Source organism: Indicator indicator, chromosome 11 (assembly GCF_027791375.1).
Source record: "Indicator indicator isolate 239-I01 chromosome 11, UM_Iind_1.1, whole genome shotgun sequence".
In the NCBI taxonomy this organism is placed as follows: domain Eukaryota; kingdom Metazoa; phylum Chordata; class Aves; order Piciformes; family Indicatoridae; genus Indicator; species Indicator indicator.
Genome location: NC_072020.1, coordinates 4,960,959 through 4,984,541, shown reverse-complemented (window position 1 = coordinate 4,984,541; position 23,583 = coordinate 4,960,959). Strand labels below are relative to the sequence as shown.

At 41.9% G+C, this 23,583-nt stretch overlaps 2 protein-coding genes across 3 annotated transcripts in view; one reads left to right on the top strand and one right to left on the bottom strand.

The window, feature by feature from the left end:
* The window catches only part of KIF15 (kinesin family member 15), a 35,144-nt gene extending 15,630 nt beyond the window's left edge, over window positions 1-19,514 (bottom strand). The window contains exons 1-20 of the mRNA XM_054385117.1: window positions 19,480-19,514; window positions 19,199-19,209; window positions 17,479-17,515; window positions 14,856-15,039; window positions 13,954-14,030; window positions 12,766-12,803; window positions 11,770-11,867; window positions 11,208-11,387; window positions 9,882-10,091; window positions 9,657-9,782; window positions 9,106-9,228; window positions 7,917-8,040; window positions 6,235-6,326; window positions 5,042-5,251; window positions 4,323-4,500; window positions 3,782-3,923; window positions 2,681-2,822; window positions 2,182-2,379; window positions 1,185-1,292; window positions 300-405 (exon numbers count right to left, since the gene is read on the bottom strand). Of these exons, the coding sequence (XP_054241092.1) occupies window positions 300-405; window positions 1,185-1,292; window positions 2,182-2,379; window positions 2,681-2,822; window positions 3,782-3,923; window positions 4,323-4,500; window positions 5,042-5,251; window positions 6,235-6,326; window positions 7,917-8,040; window positions 9,106-9,228; window positions 9,657-9,782; window positions 9,882-10,091; window positions 11,208-11,387; window positions 11,770-11,867; window positions 12,766-12,803; window positions 13,954-14,030; window positions 14,856-15,039; window positions 17,479-17,515; window positions 19,199-19,209; window positions 19,480-19,514 (2,419 nt within the window). The remainder of the gene's footprint in view (window positions 1-299; window positions 406-1,184; window positions 1,293-2,181; window positions 2,380-2,680; window positions 2,823-3,781; window positions 3,924-4,322; window positions 4,501-5,041; window positions 5,252-6,234; window positions 6,327-7,916; window positions 8,041-9,105; window positions 9,229-9,656; window positions 9,783-9,881; window positions 10,092-11,207; window positions 11,388-11,769; window positions 11,868-12,765; window positions 12,804-13,953; window positions 14,031-14,855; window positions 15,040-17,478; window positions 17,516-19,198; window positions 19,210-19,479) is intronic.
* Window positions 19,515-19,935: 421 nt separating this feature from the next.
* KIAA1143 (KIAA1143 ortholog) lies at window positions 19,936-23,072 on the top strand. 2 transcript variants are annotated; one of them, XM_054385066.1, is made up of 3 exons: window positions 19,936-20,043; window positions 21,905-22,064; window positions 22,867-23,072. In XM_054385066.1, exons 1-3 carry the CDS (start codon window positions 19,936-19,938, stop codon window positions 23,070-23,072), a joined length of 474 nt encoding a protein of 157 aa, XP_054241041.1. The 2 variants fall into 2 exon arrangements, with proteins under 2 accessions (XP_054241041.1, XP_054241040.1); XM_054385065.1 differs by having other exon boundaries at window positions 22,855-23,072.
* The last annotated feature ends 511 nt before the right edge of the window (window positions 23,073-23,583 follow it).

The following is a 23,583-nucleotide window of genomic DNA, read 5'->3' as shown; positions in this document are numbered from 1 at the left end:
GCAGAATCAACATTCCAGACGATATTCCTGCATTTCCATGGACCAGTAGAGGACTTTCCCTTTCTTTTTAGTTGACATTTTGTTTTAAAAATACTCCCTTCACATCCAGAGTGAAATTTTGTATACTGTGTGAGACTGGGCAGACAAAAGCTATCTTGCGAGAATTGGGGATTAAAAAAAAACCAAAACCAAAGCAGTAGAACTAACAACCCAAACAAGTTACTCAGCAAATGCTATTGTGGATTCAAAACATGGAGAACCCCAAAACTTCATATGCAATGTCAGCGTTGAAGACTTACTATCAGTCTTGCTTAGACTGTCCTGGAGTTGCTTTTCAAGTGTTTTCGTCTGTTCAAGGAGCTCTTGGCGCTCTTTACTCCACTCATTCCTTTCAGATGAAAGAAGCTTGAGAAGAGAAGTAAAAATCTTAAGTGAAAATGTAGAAGTGGCTAAGTCACAGGGCTGTGATAATAATGTAATAACATAGCACAGCATTTCATCAGCTGATTATAAGTACAAGATGTTCAGTGAATCCGAAACACATAGAAGTGCAGAAAGAAAAACTCCGAATATGACATCTTTAAGGACATTCTCTTACCTGAGAAGTTAATTTAAAATAAAGCCACAGCTTAGGACCTAAGATGTACTTCAGAACAGAGCTATCAGAAATGAGATTCATCTGGGAAGAATACAATGAAAAACTGGGGTTGTGAGGGAGCTGGGGTTGTTAAGCCTAGAGAAGAGAAGACTCCAGGGGGACCTTAGAGCTGCCTTCCAATACCTGAAGACATCCTCCAGGAAGGCTGCAGAGGGATCTTTTCTGAGAGTGTCTAGAGACAGGACAAGGGGAAATGGTTTGAAGCTGAGGGAGAGCAGGGTTAGACTGGATCTGAGGAAGAAGTTCTTCAGTCTGAGGATGGTGAGACTCTGGAATAGGCTGCCCAGGGAGGCTGTAGTTGCCTCCTCCCTGGGGGTGTTGAAGGCCAGGCTGGATGAGGCATTGAGCAGCTGAGTCTAGGTGAGAGGTGTTCGGGCCCATGGTAGGAAGGTTGAAGGAGATGATTTCTGAGGTCCCTTCCAACCTGAGGCATTCTATGGTTCTATGAATTAACACTGCAGATTTCACTACATGACTCAGTAGTATGAATGTGGCAGACAGCACCTTGCCACATATACAGACTCACCTCCTGTATCTGAGCAGAATGATGCTCCAGTTTGTTAACATGCTGCTGGAGTTTTATATTTTTGCTTTCCTCTTCATCCAGCTTTGTCTGCAATGTGCTCAGTTGCTCCTGTAACACAACAGACACTCAAAATTAGGGCACCCATCTTCCAGTTATTCTCACATACCATATGACAGGCTGTGCATATTAAATATCAAAATGCCAACTACTTTTTTTTTTTTTATAACCCGAATCAAGAGAAAATAGAACATTCAAAAATAAACTGGTATCTGAAGTGGCTGATTCTTCCTATTGCTAACTTAACTGCCAGAACACAAGGGCTGAATTCAGTAAATAAATTCAGTAAATAAAAAATTCAGACACATGTTCATGTTGGAGAAATAAGGCTTTAAAAAGAAGTTATTCAAAATATACACAAGCTAAATTCCTTACAGGAGTTCTGCACTATGGTAAACATCACAGAGGGAGTTTGGCTCTTTTGTCAGGATTTTACATGCACTTAAGTCAGTTCCAGCTTCTAAAGAATAGTTCAGATAACTTTGTAGCACTCTTCTGTGGGACAAAAGGCTTTCCCTGTCCTTTAGGAAAGAGATAAGACAATTGAGGTATAATGGGACGCAGCATTATTGGCCAGGTTTCTTCCAGTAATGCAGTGTTGTATACTAAGCTTGGGTATTGTTCCAAATGTTGCTGTCATCAACAACCTATCAAGAAGCTTCCTCAGAATCAAGTCATCAGGCTAAAAGAGTAAAAAGTTTAAATGCCCTGTATACTTCACAGTGTTTATGCTATTCAACTCACAAATCTATTTCACTATTTTCATTGTAAATCCTCTTCAGTACAATGGATAATTGGAGAACTGTTCAGTCAAGCCGTCAATATTCAGTGCTTCAGTTTCCCAGGCAAATTCAAATAGATTTGCTGTAAGTATTTCCCACCAAAACCTGCTTTAGGATGGAGTGACACATACATTTCAGTTTTTATTTACAACATTTACCTGTGCCACTTTGAGCTCCTCAGCAATGGCCTCATAGGCTTGTTCACTCATCTCTGGGGGGATTGGCTCTTTCAAGATGTCATCCACGAGCTCTTCAGAAGGCTGGAAATCTTCAGACTGAAAACCTAAGATTTCTGGGCTTATTCGCGGCACTAGGCGAGACCTGAGCTGGTAAGCTTTAGTTGGAGTGGTTATGTTCTGTTAGGAAGATGACAAAGCAGTCTTTAACTGTAACATGAAGACTTTGAATGGTATTGCACTGCATAGTTCTATAAGCAGAATAATGAAATAAAAAAGCTCAAAGCAGGGAGTTCTAAACCACTGCGCTTTTGCAGATTTGTCATCTGATGAGCAGTGTTTCAGCACAAAAAAGCAGCAGATCTGGTTTTCACCTATGGATTACACACCAGAACACTAGGCTAAGGATCAGACAAATCAAAGCCTGTGCTCTCACACAACTCAGGAGTGTGAGTGCTTTTAAACAAACTCACTCTCATACCTTCAGAGTTTCTCTATGCATCTTATGTAACTGAGAGACTTCTTGGCGCTTGTGTGCTTTGGTTGCCTCCAGAATATTTTCCAGATGGTGGTTTGCTTTCTGAAGGGATTGAAGCTCTGATTCCAGTTCCATCTGCTTTTTCCTGTTTAGGAAGTGTGTTACTACTGTCAAAATGACCCCAGCATTATGCCCTCCCACCAGTAAAAATAAGCTGCAGCATTGTCACTGAGGAAACTGCAGCTGAGCTCTTGCCCAAACATTATTTTGAGAAGAAAGCCACCACTGCTGTATTAAAAGAAAAAATAATCTGAATATTAGGAAACTAAGAAGCTTATTTGTACAAGCAGATGGATAACTAAACATGTCAGAAAAAAAATCCATTACATGGTAAGAAATAAGCTGAGAGCTCTGCAATTCCTTCAGGAGAAAGTGCTATCACCCATACCAATATGGTTTTAAGCTTTAAAAATGTTATCCAGTTATATGACAAGCCTGAACTGCTGCTTGCCAGGATTAAAGAAAATCCCTTAAAGATTTTTTTTTTTTAAGTGCTGCTCTGTTAAGATTATTTTGCCCTCTAAGAGGACTTTAACTGAAATCCAACATTTGAGCAGAAATTTCAGAATAATTGTCCTTAGGTGCTCTGCAGAGCTCTGAGATCCCTTCCAACCTGAGCCATTCTCTGATTCCAAGATATAAAGACCCCATTGTAACTAACAATAGAGAACAATAGCTGGATTGTCGAACTGATGAACTCAGCAGATGATAACATCATGGTTTATACAGTTCATGGGTTTGCTGCACAGCTAGGATTAAACCACAGATTTGTACAACTGTCCAAATGAGCAAAAAGGACATCACAAAAGTCCAGTAACAGGAGCTGCATCTGAAAAGGCCTGGATCAAGCTGAGACATATCACTCACTTGCGTGTACATGGAGATATTAGTCAGGTCTTGCATATTGTCTTGTGCTGCTCTTAATGAAAGCAACAATAGAGAATTCTTCCTGCCAAGAAAATACTTAAGACTGCATTTTTGGGATTTCAGACTAACTTTAAAAAAATAATTATTTAAAGACATTTATCTAGTGTTTTGTCTCACTTGGTCAGCTCTTTAAACTCTTCATATTCTTGTTTTGAACTTGCCAGTTCACTCTGAGTCTGCAGCAGACGTGCTTTCAGCTTTTCAACAGATGCCAGTGAGTTGCCTTCCACTGATGTGGTGGTGGAATATGAATGATGACCTGAAGAACAAATACATACTCTGAAATCAGAGTACCTTGAATATCTTAAGTTTTACTAAAATGAAAGCATCCCTAGGCCTTAGAACAGCACAGCAGCAACTGATTGGAGAAAACAGGTATTAGCAACAGGCCATATGAAAAAAAAGTCAATTAATTAATAATACTGCAGTCTTCATGACAACTAAGGACAACAAAAAGAGATTATGGCTGCTGTTCACAGGATACACAAGGATTCAAACTCCCCATTGCTTTATTTGCTTGAAGGCCAAGCCTTCAGTGTCTTCAGGTACCACACTGAAAAGGGCAAAAAACCATCAAGATGGACCTTTTCAACACTGGATTGCACACAATACAAGTACACCAAGCTTATTTAGCAGTAAAACATTAGCTGTTTTTTACCTTCAGTATTTTTCTCTGTGGCTGAAGCTTCCAAAAAAGCTTTTTCTAGTTCTGCAATGGTCTGAGCATCGATTTCTTGAGCCTTTCTGACTGACTTTAGAGCGCGCAGCTTTTTGTTCTCCTCTCTGAGGTTGTGGTTCTCCATGGCATACTTGGCAACTCGTGGGTGGTGTTCCAGCTGTGACAAGCAGTGTTTGGCTCAGCAGGTGGTATTTTCCAGCCAATGCAATACACACCTAGCTTTTGCTCTGCTGCATTTAATAAGCATGAATTGCAACAGAAGAAAAAAAAAAAAAAAGGTATTCCCTACAGCAGTTAAAACTGCCCCAATTTTTGTTTGTTTTCTTACCTCTCTTGGATGTGCTTTCAAAGACATGGGGTTTACATTTTATGTGTTTACTCTTTTAGTGGCAATTAAGCAGTAGCTTTCCTTGGTGCTCTTGACATGCCTTTTCAGTTTTAACTTTAGAGTTGGTTTTCTTAACCCTGTCCCTGCATGCCATAGCAATGGTTTTGTGTGATTGGTCTGTACTGCTTCACTTGGCAGCTTGGTTATGCAGGGAGGGAAACTCCATGCATGTGAGATGCCTCCGTAAAGGAACCCACCACCCATCTTCCTCTTTCCTGCCTTTCCTAAAGCACCTAAAGTCACACAACTCCAGTACATGACCTATTCTCACAAAAAAATAAGTTCTAGAAGGGAAAACCCAAAGCCTTACCTGTTCCCTGAGCATCTGCAATTCCTCCCTCAATTCACTGAGGAGACCTTCTTGCTCGTTGGGCAATAAGCTCCCACCAGCCTCTCTGTGCAATCTCTCCAAGCGAGCAATGTGGTCTTCACGGAACTTAACTATCATTTTATTGGACTGAATAAACTTCTCCTTCTTGGCACATAGATCTTCCAGTTGGGCAATTTTCTGTAATAAATTCTTAGAAAGTACATGTACAGATTGGTAAAAAAGCGACAGTTACAATAGATAAGATTAAGCTGCATGTATCACACACAGACAAATCATGCAAAACTCAACAGTAAACTGGTGAACACACAGACTGTAACTTGGAGCAGATCTGTAGAGAGCAACAGTCTTTGTTGCTAATGTATTTGGAGAAACTTTTCTTTAGTGTCATTTACAGCAGTAGCCAGATGAAGATCTTTTCAGGCTTTGACCCTTCTAGTTCTCTCCCTCACCCTCTACTCTGCCCTGGTGAGGCTGCATCTGGAATATTGTGTCCAGTTCTGGACACAAGAAGGACATCAGAGAACTGCTTCAAAGAGCCCAGTGCAGAGCCACAAAGCTGCTAAGAGAGTGGAACATCTCCCTGTGAGGACAGGCTGAGGGAGCTGGGGCTCTGCAGCTTGGAGCAGAGGAGCCTGAGGGGTGACCTCACTCCTGTTGATAAAGATGTGCAGGGCAGTGTCAGGACAGAGCCAGGCTCTGCTCAGGGATGCCAAATGACAGGACAAGGGGCAATGGGGGCAAGCTGGAGCAGAGAAGTTCTATGTGAACATAAGGGAAAACTTTATCACTGTGTAGGTGACAGAGCTGTGGAGCAGGCTGATCAAGAGAGGTTGTGGAGTCTCCTTCTCTGAAGACACTGAAAATATACCTGAATATGTTCCTGTGTGACTTGTCCTAGGTGATTCTGTTCTGGCACGGGGGTTGGACTGGATGATCTCTGGGAGTTCCTTCCAGCCCCTAATATTCTGTGATAGCCTCATAACATCCTTGTACTCCTGAGGACTACAGATTTTACCTTAAATATCATTTGACTGAGTTCCAAATCTTACTGCCTTTGGACACAGTACTTTTATTCAAAGGCAAAGGAACATCATGCAGGCAATCTGCTTCACTATGCTCGTTGGTCTCTGAGAGCACACAGAATGCACTCAAGAATATCCATGCTTTCTTACTTTCTTTTCGCCTTCTGATTTCTCCCAGAACAACATTGCGTCAAGAAAGTTGTTCAGGTAATTTACGTTGTTGTTTCCTTTTTCAACAGCATCTGCAGGACAAGTCAAAGAAACAAAAGACATATTTATTAAAAGACTCCTTAACTAGGTTTTTCTATGTATATAATGTGCCAGTTGTGTAAAGAAAATGTAAACTAATTCTTTGACCAGTATGATTCCTCTACAAAGATCATATGTCATACCCAGAGCAAAGTTTAGACAGTAATTCCTAGTCACCTGGAAGTGCTGATAAAGAACAGAGTCAAAATACATAATTGTGTAATTATCAAAGTTATTCAAGCATTAAATAGCTTTATGATGAACTATCATTAAAAGAATCAGTCTGCTGAGTACATCCTTAACATGCAAAGCCCTTCTGAAATTAATTTGATAACACCAAGCCATTATTAGCATTATTACTACAGTCTGTACAAATTAAAATGGCTTAAAAATTGGTTTATGAGAAAGAAATTCAAGGAAAGAAACATGAATTAAGTGGATAATTAGTTAATTCATCTGCAAAGAAAGTGTCCACGCAAGGGATGAAAAGGGTTTAACTGATCCTTTTCAAACATTAATTCAGAATAGCTTTCCTGATCATCCTCACACAGGCAAGGCTACTTATTTATAGAAAACTATCCACCAGAGCATCTAGGTGCAGAACTACCCTGAGGTAATTTAATCAAGTTCAAAATGCCATCATGCAAGCAGATTTCACATTTGTGTAAGTGAATATTACAAATATAATTGAACTGTGCAGACTAAACAGCTGTAATGTATTAGGCTCTGGATAAAATCTCTTCAGTGCTTAAGCATCATCACTTGCTTTCCCTCAGAACTCTCACAGGTCTGAACATTTTTGAGCCCTCTGTCCATCTTCATGCACTAAAGGACAGTGATTCAGTGTCCCATGTAATCACTGACTTGCTTTCACTGGTTAAATCTAGATGCAAACAGAAGAAAACTCTACCACAGATGGTTTACATTAGCCAAGCCTTTCTAAGTACTGCAGTAACTTTATTGCTCTGTCATCTATTTCTTGGCAAGCAGACTCAAGAACACAGTAGAACTTACAAGACCAAGTTTACTACTTCTTAATCAAACATTCTAAGGTAGTGCATTTGAGTGAGAAGTACACACAGTAGAAAGTTATGCTAGGATCTGCATTACAGATACTATAGTGTAGCTGTGCTGGGATCTGCATGGCAGACACAATGGCTAGAGAAGAGTTCCTGGAGGAAAAAGAAATACAGAACCTCCCCATGAACATCTTACATTGAAATCAATCTTTTATTGAACGTTAAGCATCTTTCTAAGAATCTTCCTGAAGAGGCCAAAAGGGAAGCTGGGAAAAAAGTGCATTAGGCAGCACTTTCAAACTGGAAGAGTATTGCAGGCATTCTGTAATTAAAACCACAGCCCTGCACACAAACTTCTGAGAGGAAGAACCTAAAATCATGTTAACAGTTCCTGCAAAATATTTGACACAAATACAAGCAATGGAATCCATAGGACGAATGCAGCCTCTGTAGATCAGTTCCTACAGAAACAGGAATTGTTCAGAAACTGAATCAATTCCATAAGGCTCCAACACTCTAGGCTACTAAAATAGCAAGATGCCTCTCCTCAGCCCCAGTTCTTACCTTGTGATACAGAAATATAAGGCGTAGATGGCACTGAAGTAAGTTGAGCAAGCTGCTCTTTCAACTTCTTGACCTCAGCTTGCAGCTGGCTCACATTTCCCTGTGTGTCTTCATTGACCACAGCCTTTCATAAGTACATTAAGAGAAAATTAGCAAAAGGCACTAATAAAGATCTTATATTTAACAGTATAAGAAAAAACTCCAAAGACTGCAAAACAACAAACCCACCAAGAGGTATCTCCATCTTAGGAAAGGAAGAGTTCTATTTAGTGAGAAAACAGTGAGTTGCACCTTAGTCAAAATGATTGGTTAAAAAGTGTAATGATTTCTGCAGAATTGTGTCTGAAGCTTTTTGACAACCAAAGCAGTTTACACTGGAGACAGTTGTTCCCAGCCAGGTGCCAACATACTTTCAAAACCCACTCACAAGAACTTATATTCTGGGTATTAGCATATAGAAAAACCAGAAGCATTGATATACCATTAAATTGAACTTTGAAAGGACAGTTTTAGTTTTCAGTGCAGATTTACTTTGTACTTTTTCTAATGAAGTACCCCGAGAACAAACAATGAATACACACTACTGTCAGCCATCACCTCATCCTCAGCTGTTGTACTCTATCCATAATCAAAAGCAAACAAGTGCTTTAGAAAACTCATGTCATAAAACCCATTTAGGAAAGCAAATTTAAGGTTTTAAAAGAAGTTTTATTCATTTAAATTAGTGGAAGCATAAGAGTTTGTCAATGAAGCTACCTTGTTTGCTGATGTGTGCTTTAAATCACAGAATGGCTCAGGTTGGAAGGGACCTCAGACATCATCTACTCCAACCTCCCCACCACTAGAGTCAGCTGCTCAAGGCCTCATCCAGCCTGGCCTTGAACACCCCAAGGGAGGAGGCAACTACAGCCTCCCTGGGCAGCCTATTCCAGAGTCTCACCACCCTCAGACTGAAGAACTTCTTCCTCAGATCTAGTCTTACCCTGCTCTCCCTCAGCTTCAAACCATTTCCCCTTGTCCTGTCTCTAGACACTCTCAGGAAAAGTCCCTCTGCAGCCTTCCTGGAGGATGTCTTCAGGTATTGGAAGGCAGCTCTAAGGTCCCCCTGGAGTCTTCTCTTCTCTAGGCTGAACTACCCCAGCTCCCTGACAACCCCAGCAAAAAGTAACACGTTGAGTAACTCTCGTACCTTGTTTTTAATTAGCTTTGCTCGCTGAGCAAAATTAAGAGTGGACAGTGTCTCACCAAAGCATCTGGATCCTGGGTGGACATTGGCAATTATTGATGTTTTTGCATTGCCACCAAGGGAATCCTAGGTAAAAACATGGAAGTCAGCCTCGTTTGTGTGGTTTAGGTGACACCTATGAGCTACTTAGTGCAGAACAAACTGCAGGAGCACATTAGGCTAATTCCGGAAATCCTGTCAAAGGTTTGAACACATCTCTAAGCATTACACTGTGACACACAGAATGTCCCAAAGGACAGGGATGAAGACAGGTGCTTCTATTTCTTTAATACTTGCAAATCTGTAATAGGAGATTAGGAGCATAAACAAATTTGTCTTCAGTTAACACTAATAAATTGAGTACAGTTCTGTTTAGGTAAAAAAAGCATTCTTCCACCAGTCCAAAATTGAAGCAAATGTTTTATGTACAGTTTTTTGAGCAAAACCCCCAACCTAAACAAGTATTTTTTTCCTCCATCCCAAGCAGCAGATGACATCCAGAGGATCTATATTACCCGTAGCAGAAAGGTGAGCTTGGAGTCTCGGTAGCAAATGTGTCTCTGTTTGCCATTACCCACATCAACGAGTGCTGTGATGACCAGGCCCAGGCAGCTGAGCGATCGATTTATATTACCTGCCTCCTAGAGAAGAGAAGACAACAAAGGTGAGCAGGCCTGGTGGACAGACCAGGGCAGCACCACATCTGAAAAGAGAGATGCCACAGCCATGACAGAACTCACCTTCAACCTCAGCCCTTCTGTGTGGGTGTCTTTCTGTCTCTCAGATCCTGCCAAGTCTACCAGGTTGAGCAGGGAAGATCGAATGTTAACGATCTCATTGTTTTTCTCCAGGGACTCCACTGTGATGGTGAAGACTGCATGAGACCTTGAGGACTCCCTGTTCATTGAGGTGGATGCCACACGACGGTTTCGCCAACCTGTAGTTAATACCTAAGTGTGGAAAAGACATCAAATAATGCTTGAAAGAGCCCAGTGCAGAGCCATAAAGCTGCTGAAGGCAGTGGAACATCTCCCAGCTGAGGGAGCTGGGGCTCTGCAGCTTGGAGCAGAGGAGCCTGAGGGGTGACCTCATTCATGTCGATAAAGATGTGCAGGGCAGTGTCAAGAGGATGGAGTCCGGCTCTGCTCAGGGATGTCCAATGATAGGGCAAGGGGCAATCTGGAGCAGAGGAGGTTCTACATGAGCATAAGGAGAAACTTTCTCACTGTGAGGGTGACAGAGCCCTGGAGCAGGCTGCCCAGAGAAGTTGTAGAGACTCCTTCTCTAGAGACATTCAAAACCCACCTGGATGTTTTCCTGTGTGACCTGCCCTGGGTGATCCTGCTCTGGCAGAGGGGTTGGACTGGATGATCTTTTAAGGTCCCTTCCAACCCCTAACACTCTGTGATACCAAGTATCTCAGACTGTATTTACATGCAGGTGACATGAACAGCAGTGAGCATATTTCAGTGCAACAGCTTTCAAAAAAAAAATCTCAAGGACAAGACTTGTTTGGGTTTTTTTTTTTTAGTTTGTCCTTGCACAAGTGTTTTAGAAGTGAAAAACTATAGCTGCAGTCAAGCTTCATAACAGCATTTATTACAATATTAACTTCTTTCCTCCAAGAGTGCCATTGCTGGTTGAAAGCAAAAGTTATCCCACACTGGTGTATGTTAGCAGTACATAAGATTAAAAACTATTTAAAGTCACAGAAGTTGTGTGTGTGTGTGTCTCCTTCATAGAGGAATAAAGCTGACAATTTCTAGAACACACACACTGCCTAATTAGCAACAGAAGAGTACATCTGCTATCTTAGAGATGTGTAAGGCAAACACCAGGGAAATATTGCTGTCATTGCAATTCATATAACCCAAACCCCAGAACTATACATATTCCTACATGAGGGACAGTCAGGAAGCACTGCCTAGAAACAGCTTTTCAAGCTGATTTTAGGGGAAGAGGGTGTCAAACACCGTGCAATAGATAAGTGCTTTAATCAAGGAGGAATATTTACCAAACAAGCATCAAGAGAAATAGCCCAAACATTAGAAAGTAACAAAAATTACCTGGTATGCTTCAGCAGCAGATGACAACACCTGTTCAACAGCACCATCAACAAAGACACCTTTCTTGATGTGTTCTCTGAGCAAGAGCCCAGCTGAAGCAGAATCCAGCAAGTCAAATATCTGTTCATTGTAGATTTCAATAAAGGAACACTTGCAGAGAAAACTCTTTCCACTGCCAGCCTGCAACACATAGCAATTTACACTGTAGACAGATTTGATTTATTGAGCCTGGCATTGTATGGCACTGAGTCTCTTTTTACATCTGTCTAAAGTGGGTGGATATATTCTGCATGCTATTCATTGCTGATGTCCAGATGACAGCCAACATCCAGAACCCTCAATGCAATTTTAGACTCCAAACACAAGCACATTTGTGTCTGCAGAATGTGCACTAGAATTTGGTAAAGCACTGAATGCCAGCATTTTTTGTTAATAAATTTGATGCAAGATGGAATTAATACTGGAAAATTAACAGCTACACACATGGCTTCCCAAAAACCCTTGGCTGATCTTTCATGTGAGACATTACTGCAATAAGAAATATAAACTAGAATAAATGTACCTTTTCTTTTTCCCGTTCAATTAGGAAAAATAAGTACTCAAAACTCCGTGGGATTACACCTCTCAGGCTGTGAGTGAAATTATCAGAATCAGATGGCCCTGAAGAGATTTTTCATTAAAAAAAGAAGAAATTAATTAGTAGTGCTGAAAAGTAAGGGTTGACCTTTTCAAAGTGTCCTTACAAAAGATTTGAGCAAGCAAGTTTTAGTCACTTTAATGTCCAAATCACAGAAGAAAATGCAATAAAACTGGCTTTCAAGAACTAGTAATCCAAAGTCAGATTTATCTGTAGTCTAAATGATGCTTGTGAAAGTTTATTTTAGCTGCCCATAGGTGACCCAAGTCTAAAATAGTATAAACTACTTGGACTTCCACAGCAAACATGTGCAGGTATGACAATACAGCTGCCTTAGCCTGAAGAACAAGTCTGCCCCCATATTTAGTTTATTTCTATGTAGTCCTTGAAACGTTGGTCAAACTGGGTATTTCAGAAACTTTCTGATGTCAAGCACAATATTAATGTACTTAAAACCACCACTGGAAGAAGAGGATTACAAGAGAATGCCTCCACATACAGAGAGGCCTCAAATTCCTAGCTGTGTAGGAGGTAGTTGTTTTTAAGTGTTTTAATGTGGAAGACCTCTGGATGCTACAGTGGTTTTCTACACATGAAAGGGATAGAAGCCAGTAAAGGGAAGCTATTAAAACAGTCATTTTTGAGAAGATTTATTACAAGTGTTCGATTGAATTCAAAAGCCCCTCTCCTTTTAGACTCAGAAAAAGCCTACACCTTCAGAGAGAAGGATACCTACACTTCACTTTTTTCATATAAAGCAAGAACTGCACTGAGCGCTACACCATTCCTTAAACCTTAAAGTTACCTGAAGGAAGACAAAGATCTAAATCAACCTTGGGTGTTTGAGCAAAACATTTCAGTTCAAGACAAAAAACAAACATTAAAACACTACTGAAAGATTAAGCACCATCATGTCCTTACCCATCATAGTAAAGGTTTTTCCTGATCCAGTCTGGCCACTAAGAAAAAGCCCAAATAAAAAAGGTCAGACAAAGGCTTATTCTGGCTCTGAGCTTGTCATTAATCTGCAAATTTTAAGAACTCACATCTTAAAATTCCATTAAAAAATATTCTAAACTGAAGCTAAAAAGAGACAGAGGCAGGCTGAGAAATTGGTCAGCTAAAAAAGGCATTAAAAAAGAACAGCAAATTTTGACCATGTTAGAGAAATCACCTTTTCTCTCCCCTGCCACCCACCATTTTCTTCCTTATTTCTGTTGGACAGGGAAATAGTGGAACTTGCTGTTAAAATGAAGGCTTTCAAATATACTGTGGTGGGTTGAAAATTCCCCCCAACACTCCACCAAGGCCAGTGGCAACCTGGGGTGGATTAGAAGAGGCGTGGTGAGTAGGTCCAGAGAGGTTCTCCTCCCTCTCTACTCTGAGGCCACATCTGGAATATTGCGTCCCTTCCAACCCCTAACATTCTGTGATTCTGTGTAAACTAATTTTAGGGTCAGTCTTTTGGGTTGTATATCACTCAACAGTGCACATAAATCCCAAGTCAGAAAAATAATTAAGTTTACTATATATTTTTTTTCTCCATAGTTATTAATCACATTAGAGAACAGGGCAATTTCACTTCAGTTTTCCACATTTGTCTATTTTAACAAAGCAGATTTCATAGTTCTGCAAACACTGTGCTAGGCTAAAACTCCTGATAATATGTTGATTAGTTCAGTCCTTCAAGTTGACATTTTTGATAAAAGTGCTTACTCAGACTTCACAATGAAAAAAAAACCAAAATAAATATAGTACTTTTAGTAATGGATAAACTTCTACCTTGAAAATATTTTAAAATTAAAATTATAATTCATGAGTTTTCCACAGCCAGTGAAGCTTAATAAAGATTTGAGCTGGCCAAATACCAAGCTGAAGTGACTTTCATTCCATTTTTCTGTGGACACACTGAAAACAAGCAGCTGTCTCCAAACAGTTCAATAAAACTCCTAGTTTTTAGTAACAACAATGGTTGTTTGCTGGACTAAGGAAGCACTTTCAAAGTTTACTGTAACATTGAGCAGGCTCTGGCACATAAAACTACAACTGCACATGAACATAACCCCCTCAAATGTTGCAAATGCAATGAAATACCATTAAACAACTTACTATGCAAAGATGGTTCCATTGTAGCCATTCATACAAGATTCAACAATATTTTTGGCCACACTTGAGAATACTGACTCCTGGGCACAAGGGAAAGAAAAGGCACTTGGCACCACTCATTTCAGTAGCTCTTCTATCAGAGTTTTCTATGCCACAACTTTATAACATATAAAATAGATGTATTCCTTAAATTTAGACATGTATCATGAGCCCTGGAGTTCTCACAGCAAACCAATACATCCTAGGACTGTGTGGCATAAATCACTCCCTCTCAAAAAAAAGTTTAACCATAGAATCATTTATTCCTTGATAAACTGAAAAAAAAAAGTAAAATTCAGCATCATAGCAACAGCATCCAAATATATATTACAAAACAAAACTAAACTGAAGGCTCTTCCTCACAATATTACTTGTCCCAGATAAATAATGCATCTGTGTAACAAGCAAATGGCAAAGAAGGAAATGCAAAATATAGAATATAAACTCTTAAATTCCTAATATACAAGTCCTATCTTTAATATTAGCTACTGACTGCCATCTATTTCCATTGGAATATAAACTCCTAAGTTCCTAATATACAAATCCAATCTTTAATATTAGCTACTGACTGCCAGCTATTTTCATGCTTATCTCAACAGGTGGGTTTATTTTCTGCCTACAGTGTAACTTTTACCAATAGAAACTTCAATTTTAATTTAATTAAAGAAATTAACAGTTAAAAAAAAAAGCCATTAATACCATTAGAGCAAAATTTAGTGTAACATTCCTGTATTCTAACCACATATTCCAACCTGACCACAGCAAAGAAGATCTCCGGCATTAACTCTTCGGAAAGGTTTAGCTTGGCAGTTGCCAAACTTTGGGAGAAAACTGCAGCATCATGGCAATATTGGGGATGCTCTTACCTGTGCTGTTTCCATATTTGCAACATAATCAAAGGTGAAGATCTTTGGCTCAGGCTTGGAGTGCAGGCGGATGGTAGTTGATGACAGCACAGACAAACACAAGCCTTGATCTCCATCGGTCAGCGCGGTTCCCTCTGAAGGGGGGCGGACTCTTACGTAAACTTTGATAGCATCACCTTCAACACTAAATGAACATTTATGCATTAGATTATTTGCAATAGATCCATCAGCCCTCTGAGAACATGAAATCATAAAATAAACCCCAGATTTAAGGATGAAGTCACATTGGAAATATCCTACTTGTAGCTGTCCGCATCGATTCACTCTAAGCCACAGATTTATTGCAGGTAACAGCCTGGCAGATTTAAAACCAAAGGACATCAAATTACTGCAATTTATTGCTGTTGCTTGTAACTTTAAAAGGACACTTTTCACCATGAGCTTGAGATACAGAAAAACAGTATAATAAAGGTTTTGGTATTCTAAGACTATGAGTTTCAAGCATCCTTAACACTGGAAGTGTTAATTTAAGTGTTAATTTAAGATCCTCAGGGCAACCAGGAGGACATATTCTAAGCTTACGACCCTGGACTTTAGGCGTGCAGACTTTGATCACTTCAGGGATCTGCTAGCCAAAGTGTCGTGGGACAAAGCCCTAGAGGGAAGAGGGGCCCAGGACAGCTGGCCAGTATTCAAGGACCACCTCCTCTGTGTCCAGGAGCAATGTATACCAACAAAGAGAAAAGCAGGGAAGAATGCTAGGAGGCCTGCCTGGACGAGCAAGGAGTTCCTGGACACGCTATCACTTAAAAGGAAGCTCTACAAGGAGTGGAGGAAAGGACAGCTGGAATGGGGGCAGGTAAGGAAGCTGCCTGAGCAGCAAGAGACCTGCTTAGGAAAGCCAAAGCACAGTTTGAATTGAATCTAGCCAGGGAGATCAAAGGGAACACTAAGAATTTCTACAGGTACATTAATGGTAAAAAGAAGACTAGGGAAGGTGTGGGCCCCCTCAGAAAGGGAACAGGTGAAATGGTCACAAGGGACCTGGATAAGGCTGAGGTTCTCAATGACTTCTTTACCTCAGTCTTCACTGCAAGGGCCTCCAGCCACACTCCTGGAGTCATGGAAGCTAATGGCAGGGACCGGGAGGAAGAACTGCCCATCATAAATGAAGATCAGGTTGGTGATCACCTGAAGAACCTGAAAGTGTTCAAGTCCATGGGACCCGACGGGATACACCCATGGGTACTGAGGGAACTGGCAGGGGAGGTTGCTAAACCCCTCTCTATTGTATTCCAAAAGTCCTGGCAGTCTGGGGAAGTCCCCACTGACTGGAAAAGGGGAAACATTACTCCCATTTTCAAAAAGGGGAAGAAGGAAGAACCAGGGAACTACAGGCCAGCCAGTCTCACCTCTGTGCCTGGTAAGATCATGGAGCACCTCTCCTATGAGGACAGACTGAAAGAGTTGGGGCTGTTCAGTCTGGAGAAGAGAAGGCTCCGAGGTGACCTTCTTGTGGCCTTCCAGGATCTGAAGGGGGCTACAAGAAAGCTGGGGAGGGACTTTTTAGGATATCAGGTAGTGACAGGACTAGGGGGAATGGAATAAAAATGGAATTGGGGAGATTCAGACTGGACATAAGGAAGAAGTTCTTCACCATGAAAGTGGTGAGACCCTGGAATGGGTTGTCCAGGGAGGTGGTTGAGGCTCCATCTCTGGAGATGTTTAAGGTCAGGCTGGATGAGGCTCTGGCCAGCCTGATCTAGTGTGAGGTGTCCCTGCCCATGGCAGGAGGGTTGGAACTGGATGATCCTTGTGGTCCCTTCCAACCCTGACTGATTCTATGACTCTAAGTTACAAAAGACTTTTTGGAGCAGGCAATACTAACTCCAGCAAGAAAGTTACCAACATTTGACTATGCAATATTAAATAATTAAATTCTTACTTGAAGTGGTACCAAATTTGGCTATATTTTAATTCATTCTTTCCCCAAAAGCATTTATAGCATGAGAGTGTTATGGATTTTTAATTTTTGACAAACGAGAAAAGAAGAGAATAGCTTTAAAAGTGGAGGAAGAACTTGTTTTGGGTTGGGGAGTACCAGAGGAAAGGGCAAAAAAAGAACAGGAAGCAGCTGAGAAAAAGAAAGAATTAGACTGGATTTAAGATGCACGACATGAACTTGCTTAATATATTTTCATGAGACAATATTATTCTGAGTTGTGGCACAAAGTGTTTGTATTTGGAGATGGGCCTTTTATTTTAACTTATGACTTGCTCATGGAATTTACATTCCTTGTTGAATATCTCTTTGAGAAATTCTAGAGTCCAGCTGCAGAGTTAGTGGATTTTACTGCATGGCAGCATTCCAGGAGAAATATGACACCTCAGAACAACACTTTTATTAAAAGAACTTATTAAAAAATAACTACAGATATATATATATATATATATATAAAGCAAGGAGAGGAAAGCAACAATCTTGTGCAGGAAAACATTGAGGAAAAAACCTAAAACAAACAACCCTTTAAATTATTTCACAAAATTATAATTTTTGGGTTTTGTTTGCAGTTTTTGTGCAACGTGATTCTCCCCATATAGGGATCAGCTAATGCTACTTTACCTAGGTGAGGTCAATGGTAATGCAGAGTCACGTGAATCTATAAAAGTGAAAGAGACAAAAATTAAACCGAAAATTATTGCTCAACCCCCCCAATTCAAACAGAAAATACTGTAAGCAATACTCAGATGAATGAAGAGCCTTAGAAATATCTGGTTCATGCATGAGTTAGAACTGCACAGAAATATTTAACTGTCTTCCTTTGGCAGAAAGCTTGCAGTTTCTTGGAGAGGTAGAGAAAGCTCCTGCAATGTGAGCATGCACCCAGATGTAAATGTGCACTAAGCAACCTCTTAAATTAATGTATATAAGGTTTACAAAGAGAAATTTGGAGAACTAAATTTGAACAGTTTTATATAGTCCCCATTGTATTTTAAACATTGATAAAACCATACAGCATAGAAGAATTTTACTGACCTGCATTTTCTAAAACTGCACAAGGGAGGAGCTGCATTATTTTCATTTTTATGAAGGAATATTGAGCACTCTGCAAAGCAGAAAGCTCTCCTGCACATAAGAGCATCACTCTGCACAGCTTTGTATTTCAGTTTGGAAGGGACCTCAGAGCTCATCTCTTCCAACCTCCCCCACCATGGGCAGAGACACCTCTCAGTTAGACTCAGCTGCTCAAGGCCTCATCCAACCTGGCCTTCAACACCCCCAGGGAGGAGGCAGCCACAACCTCCCTGGGCAGCCTATTCCAGAGTCTCACCACTCTCCTACTGAAGAACTTCTTCCTAAGCTCTGGTCTAACCCTGCTCTCCCTCAGCTTCAAACCATTCCTCCTTGTCCTGTCTCTAGACACCCTAATGAGGGACTTTCTAGGATGTCAGGTAGCGACCGGACTGGAGGAATGGAGCAAAACTAGAAGTGGGTAGATTCAGATTGGATATCAGGAAGAGCTTTTTCACCATGAGGGTGGTGAGAGACTGGCACAGGTTGTCCAGGGAGGTGGTAGAAGCGCCATCCCTGGAGGTTTTTACGGCCAGTCTGGATGTGGCTGTGAGCAACCTGATCTGGTGTGAGGTGTCCCTGCCCATGGCAGGGGGGTTGGAACTGGATGATCCTTGAGGTCCCTTCCAACCCTAACAATTCTATGATCCTAATGAAAAGTCCCTCTACAGCCTTCCTGCAGGATCTCTTCAGGTACTGGAAGGCAGCTAAAAGGTCACATTAACCCACAGGAAGACACAGTGACTTTGTTTTCACTTTAGGGTGAATCTGACAGAGAATTATTTCACATAAGTTAGTCAAAGTTCTAACTAACAGAAGCAAACTTTTAAAACAAGTGGAATGACAATAAAAAATGGTTTGCCAAAACAGTCTAATAATAAAGTCCTCTTTGAAAGTGCAGAGGTTTTATTCTTTTAAAATGCAATTAATAAAGAAGTGCAAACGTTTTAACCTTCTCATTAACATTCACTCTTCGTAAGTATCCTGCTGTTGCCACGCCAGCCTTTAGGCTTTGGTTCACACAATATGTGAGAAACCGCTGGGTTTTAATTCGGTTTTTATTCTTCAAGTGCAGAAGGAAATTACCGACTGTCACCGAGAGTTTTAAGGGCTGCAGTCATGGCGTCACAGAATTGTTTTGGTTGAAAGAGACTTTGGAGAGCATCGAGTCCAGCCCTTAACCCAGTGCTGCTAAATCCACTACTAAACCGTATCCCTCAGCACCACATCTTCAGCGTTCACTGGAAGGTTTGCAGGACGCTACAGTTACCAACATCGCAGCTAATGAAGACCGGATAAAAACACGGCAGAAGAACTGATAAAGGCCGGCCGGCTGAGAAGCACAGGGCTTGCAGGCCTTCCCGCTGGGGAGGGCTTGCTTGCACCCATCAGTCACAAGAAGCACTTCTAGAAAGACCGCGGGGTAATCTCTCGCCACGCCGCTCCAACCCCAGCGTCCTTTTCCGACACCACCCGGGACACACCGAGATCACAGCCCCAGAACCTCAGCCTCTCCCGTGCGGGAGTAGCTTTCACCTGGTGATATCCTACCAGAGGCGGTCGGCCTCATGGGGCAGAGCCGTCATTCGCCCGGGCAGGGGCACTGCCTGCAGCGCGGCCTCCCCTCATCCAGCCGCCCCGGTTCCCAGCTGCTCCCCGCACAGGGGTGAACGTCCCTCAGCCCCTTGCACAGCCTCAGGGCTGTGCTGTTCCCCCTCACCTCTCGCGCCGGAAGCCATGATCGAGGAGAGCCCCGCCGCGCGCCCCTGGCCGCCTTTACAAAATGGCGGAACGTTTGAATTTGGCGCTAAGAGTGGCGGGCAGTGTAGCTCCTCCTCCTGCTCGAAGCCAGCTTGGTCGCGGACATGCGGCTCTGCCTATCCTTTTCCGCTCATGTGACGAAGGGCTTTACGGCAGAGAGGTGGGGTGCTAGTTCTGTCCCACTAGGGCCGCCGTCCGGGTGGCCCAGAGGCAGGCGCGGAGGCGGGCTCGCGGAGGGCAGCGGCCATGAGCAAAAGGAACCAGGTTTCCTATGTGCGGCCGGCCGAGCCCGCCTTTCTCAGCCGCTTCAAGCGGCAGGTCGGGTATCGGGAGGGGCCCACGGTGGAAACCAAGGTAACGGCCTGGCCCCCGTGGTCGGGCAGCGCGGCCCTCCCTAGCCCGGCCCTTGACGCCTCCTTGCCCTGCTTCCTTTCCCCTGCTTCCCTGGAGTAGGAAGGGGGCAGCGCCCGCTTTATGGTGCCTCCCGCGCCGTGATGCTTCCGCTGGGGCCTAAATCGAAGCAGTGGGAGTAGGCCCTGACCCAGGCGGTGGGAAAACAGCACCTCAAGGCTTTGGCTCTGTATGGGATGGCTAGTTACTCAGATGTGTTGAACCTGTCTTTGTAACTTGCTTTTGCTTCTGTGTTGAAGGTTCAATCAAGAACAAATTGCTGTGTCTCTCTTCACTGCTGTATTTAATAATTGCAGCCATAGTGGTCACGGTGCCCTTTGCAGAGCAGCCAGTGCCGACCTCTCAGTGCCTAAGATGTCTGGGGCGGGGGACAATGGAGCAATGATGTCCCAAGTTTAACTGGCCTTAGAAAGCCCAGGCAGAAAAGAAACGAGGGAAAAATATTTAAGAATATATTAAAGAAAATAATAAAAAAAAGTGTAAACATCATACTAATATAGGTCAGCAGACAAACTGGTGGCATGGCCAGGAAGCCAGGGCAGGGACAGTAAGGTTGGAGCCAGCTTGCTCCAAGGCAGTGTTGTCTGAAGTCATTGTGTTTTTTCTGTTTCCAGTGTGGTTTTGCACGTGTTTTGTGGTAAGATTTTACACGATGCATTGATAACAAGGCCCATTGTTATACTGCACATACAGTGTGTCCAGAGCTGTTGTTTCTGTTTGATGAGTAAGGAAATCTAAGTTTAACTCTGGTTACCATTAGCTGTAAGTGCTGTGTGTTCAGTTATGTTGTTACCTAGGTGTGCTTGTGCAGATGTTTGGATGATCAGTCCCTGACCTGTATGCAGCTGAAAACTAACCTAGCAAAACAAGCCCCCTACTAGTGACCTTGATTTGAATAATCTGTGCCACTGGGGCTATAGAAGCTGCTTGTGAACATTTATTTTACTGCAGTCAGTGTACTGGCTTTCACCACTTGCTCCAATTGCCTGCATTGCCTTTAAAGGGTCAACGTATGTTGTGGCTCTTAAGACAAGAGACCATTATGGTCTAACCTCCCCAGACTGATCAGTAATGTAACAGTCACAATGATTGGTTTAAAAAAGACATGATGAGCTGGAATTTGAGAGACTTACTTTCCTGAGGTAGACTGTTTTGTCTACATCTTGGTGAATTAAATAAATTGCGATAATACTTTTCCTTATAAGATGAAGTTTTCAGTTCCTCTGTGTTGCTAGACTTTGTTGTTGCACTGAGGTTTCCATGCCGGAAAGTTTGTAAAATTTTATCACAAGTGATTCTTCTGTCAAGCAGAGCACAAGTTTGAGAGAGTGGAAACAGGGCCATGGTATGCCATGTGTCAGGAATGCTCACAGTGATTTGGTTAGGCAACCTGAATAACAAAGCCACCATGGACCCCCCGTCCCCTTGAGCTGTTTTGAGTGCAGCTTAGAAGATTCAGATCTGGACCCATGCGTTTGAGGTTTTCTTAGTGTTGCATGGCAGACAGTCCTTTTGCAATAAAGCTAATGAGCAAAAGGAGTCAATGTCTTGCCTGCCAAGTCTCTGCTGTGTTGGTCTCTAACTGAAAGAGCCCATAATGTATTTTTGCAGGGAATGCTGTCTCGGGGATAGAACTGGAGTGCCATTTGGACAGGGTGTGCTGGGGGAAGGCCTTACACTGACAGCTCTGCCAAGTCTGCTCACTAACCATACTGCAAAAGTGAAATCAAAGAGAACTAGCCCTCCCGTAACAGCTGTGATTTGGTGTGTTGATCACAGTTACTTTTATTTCTCTCCTGTCCAGAGAGAGCAGCTTCCACCTGCAGATGATGACAGTGAGAACGGCAGTGACAACGAAGATGAGCAGCCTCAAGTGGTAACACTGAAAAAAGGGGACTTGACTGCTGAAGAAGCAATGAAAATTAAGCAGCAAATCAAAGAGGCCTCAAAGTCAGACAAATCAGGTGAATTCCAAACTTTTAATTTCTTACTTTGTAAAGCTAAAGAGAGAGGACCCATAAAAGGGAGCTCAGTGTTCTGCTGTTTGAGATTCTGCCCTCTCTTCTTTTGTATCTGTAGTCATTGTCTTCATTTGAAGGTCTTTGATTCTAGGATCATCCATATCTCCTTTACATCCTTTCTCTTCAGTTTTACTCTATAATTGGTTTCACACAGCTACACTTTTGTTTAATTTCAGGCACCAGCAGCTCCTGTGACTTGCATTTTCTTTTCCAAATGAAAATGATTTTGCATTAATTTGGCAAGTGCAGCTGATTAATGTCCTATTTGCACTTAGGTGCCTCCTAAGGCAGAACAAAATATAGTGAAACTTTTGCATTGGCTCTTGCAAGTGTAGTCACAGGGAACTTTTTGATTTCCTATGTGAAAAAATGCCCTTCCATATGGAAATATTTTTCCCTGTGGAGGACTGACCTAGGGGCTGTTGAAAAATAATTCTTTGCTTATCAGCAGTCACTTTGCTTAATGTTTTTATGCAGCATTTTATAAATTGTTACTGCTGGTTCAGAGACAAGGAAAATGATCTGAGGAGAAATGAAACATGCACAAAAGATGGCAATTACTGCAAGATCCTTTATCCCAGCTTTCATTTACAGTCCGTGGAATTGATTATTGTGCTGCTTCTCTAGCTCATCTGGCCTCTGGCATACTGATACATGCAGATCACCAGCTCTGGCAGAAGGTGAAGGTCTCTGTGTGTAGGCACATGTGCTGATTTGACTCTTTCGGTTACAGGTGCTGAACCAGAACCAGAGCCTGCTGATGGAAAAATTATGTTCAGGAAGCCAGCCAAACGGGTATCAGAGAAGTCTTTGGACTTCAATGTAAGTTCAAGTAAGAAGATGAAAGAGGCAAAGAAAACTAAGAGAGAGGCAACTACTTCTCAGAGTACAGCTAAGCAAATAAAAAATAGTAGTCTTCTCTCATTTGATGATGAGGAAAATGATGATTAGGAGGTGTATTTTTTTTCTATTTTGCTTACCCTTGTAGGCATCTGAGTAAGACTGAGGACTTTCCTAGAAAGGAAGGCAGGGTGTCTGAGTCTTCTCTTTGTTGTAGTCCAGCTAGAGAAACACAGTGTAGACCTAGGAAGAGCTAAGGAACTGGACAAACAGAATATCATATCTTTGTTTTAAAAGAGAAGGCAACCATGTATGTAAAAGCTACTCACAAATGGGTAGCACAATGTACAGTTACCTATCCAGTTTATATACATTTTCAAAACATTGTTTTTTTTTTAAATCAATTTCAACATTTAAAATGTTCTCCATCACTAAAAATGTGTTTCCTCTCTTATTTATTTGTCTTAGTGGACAGTTGTGTGTTTTTCACCTGTTACTGTTGACTTGCCATTCAAAAGAGAGAGACTTCATTACTGCAGAGCAGAGACTGACTTTTCTGTTTCCTAACTTAACCAAAGTCTGCATGACTTTTACCTGGGTGGTTTGGCAGAGCAGCTCTTTG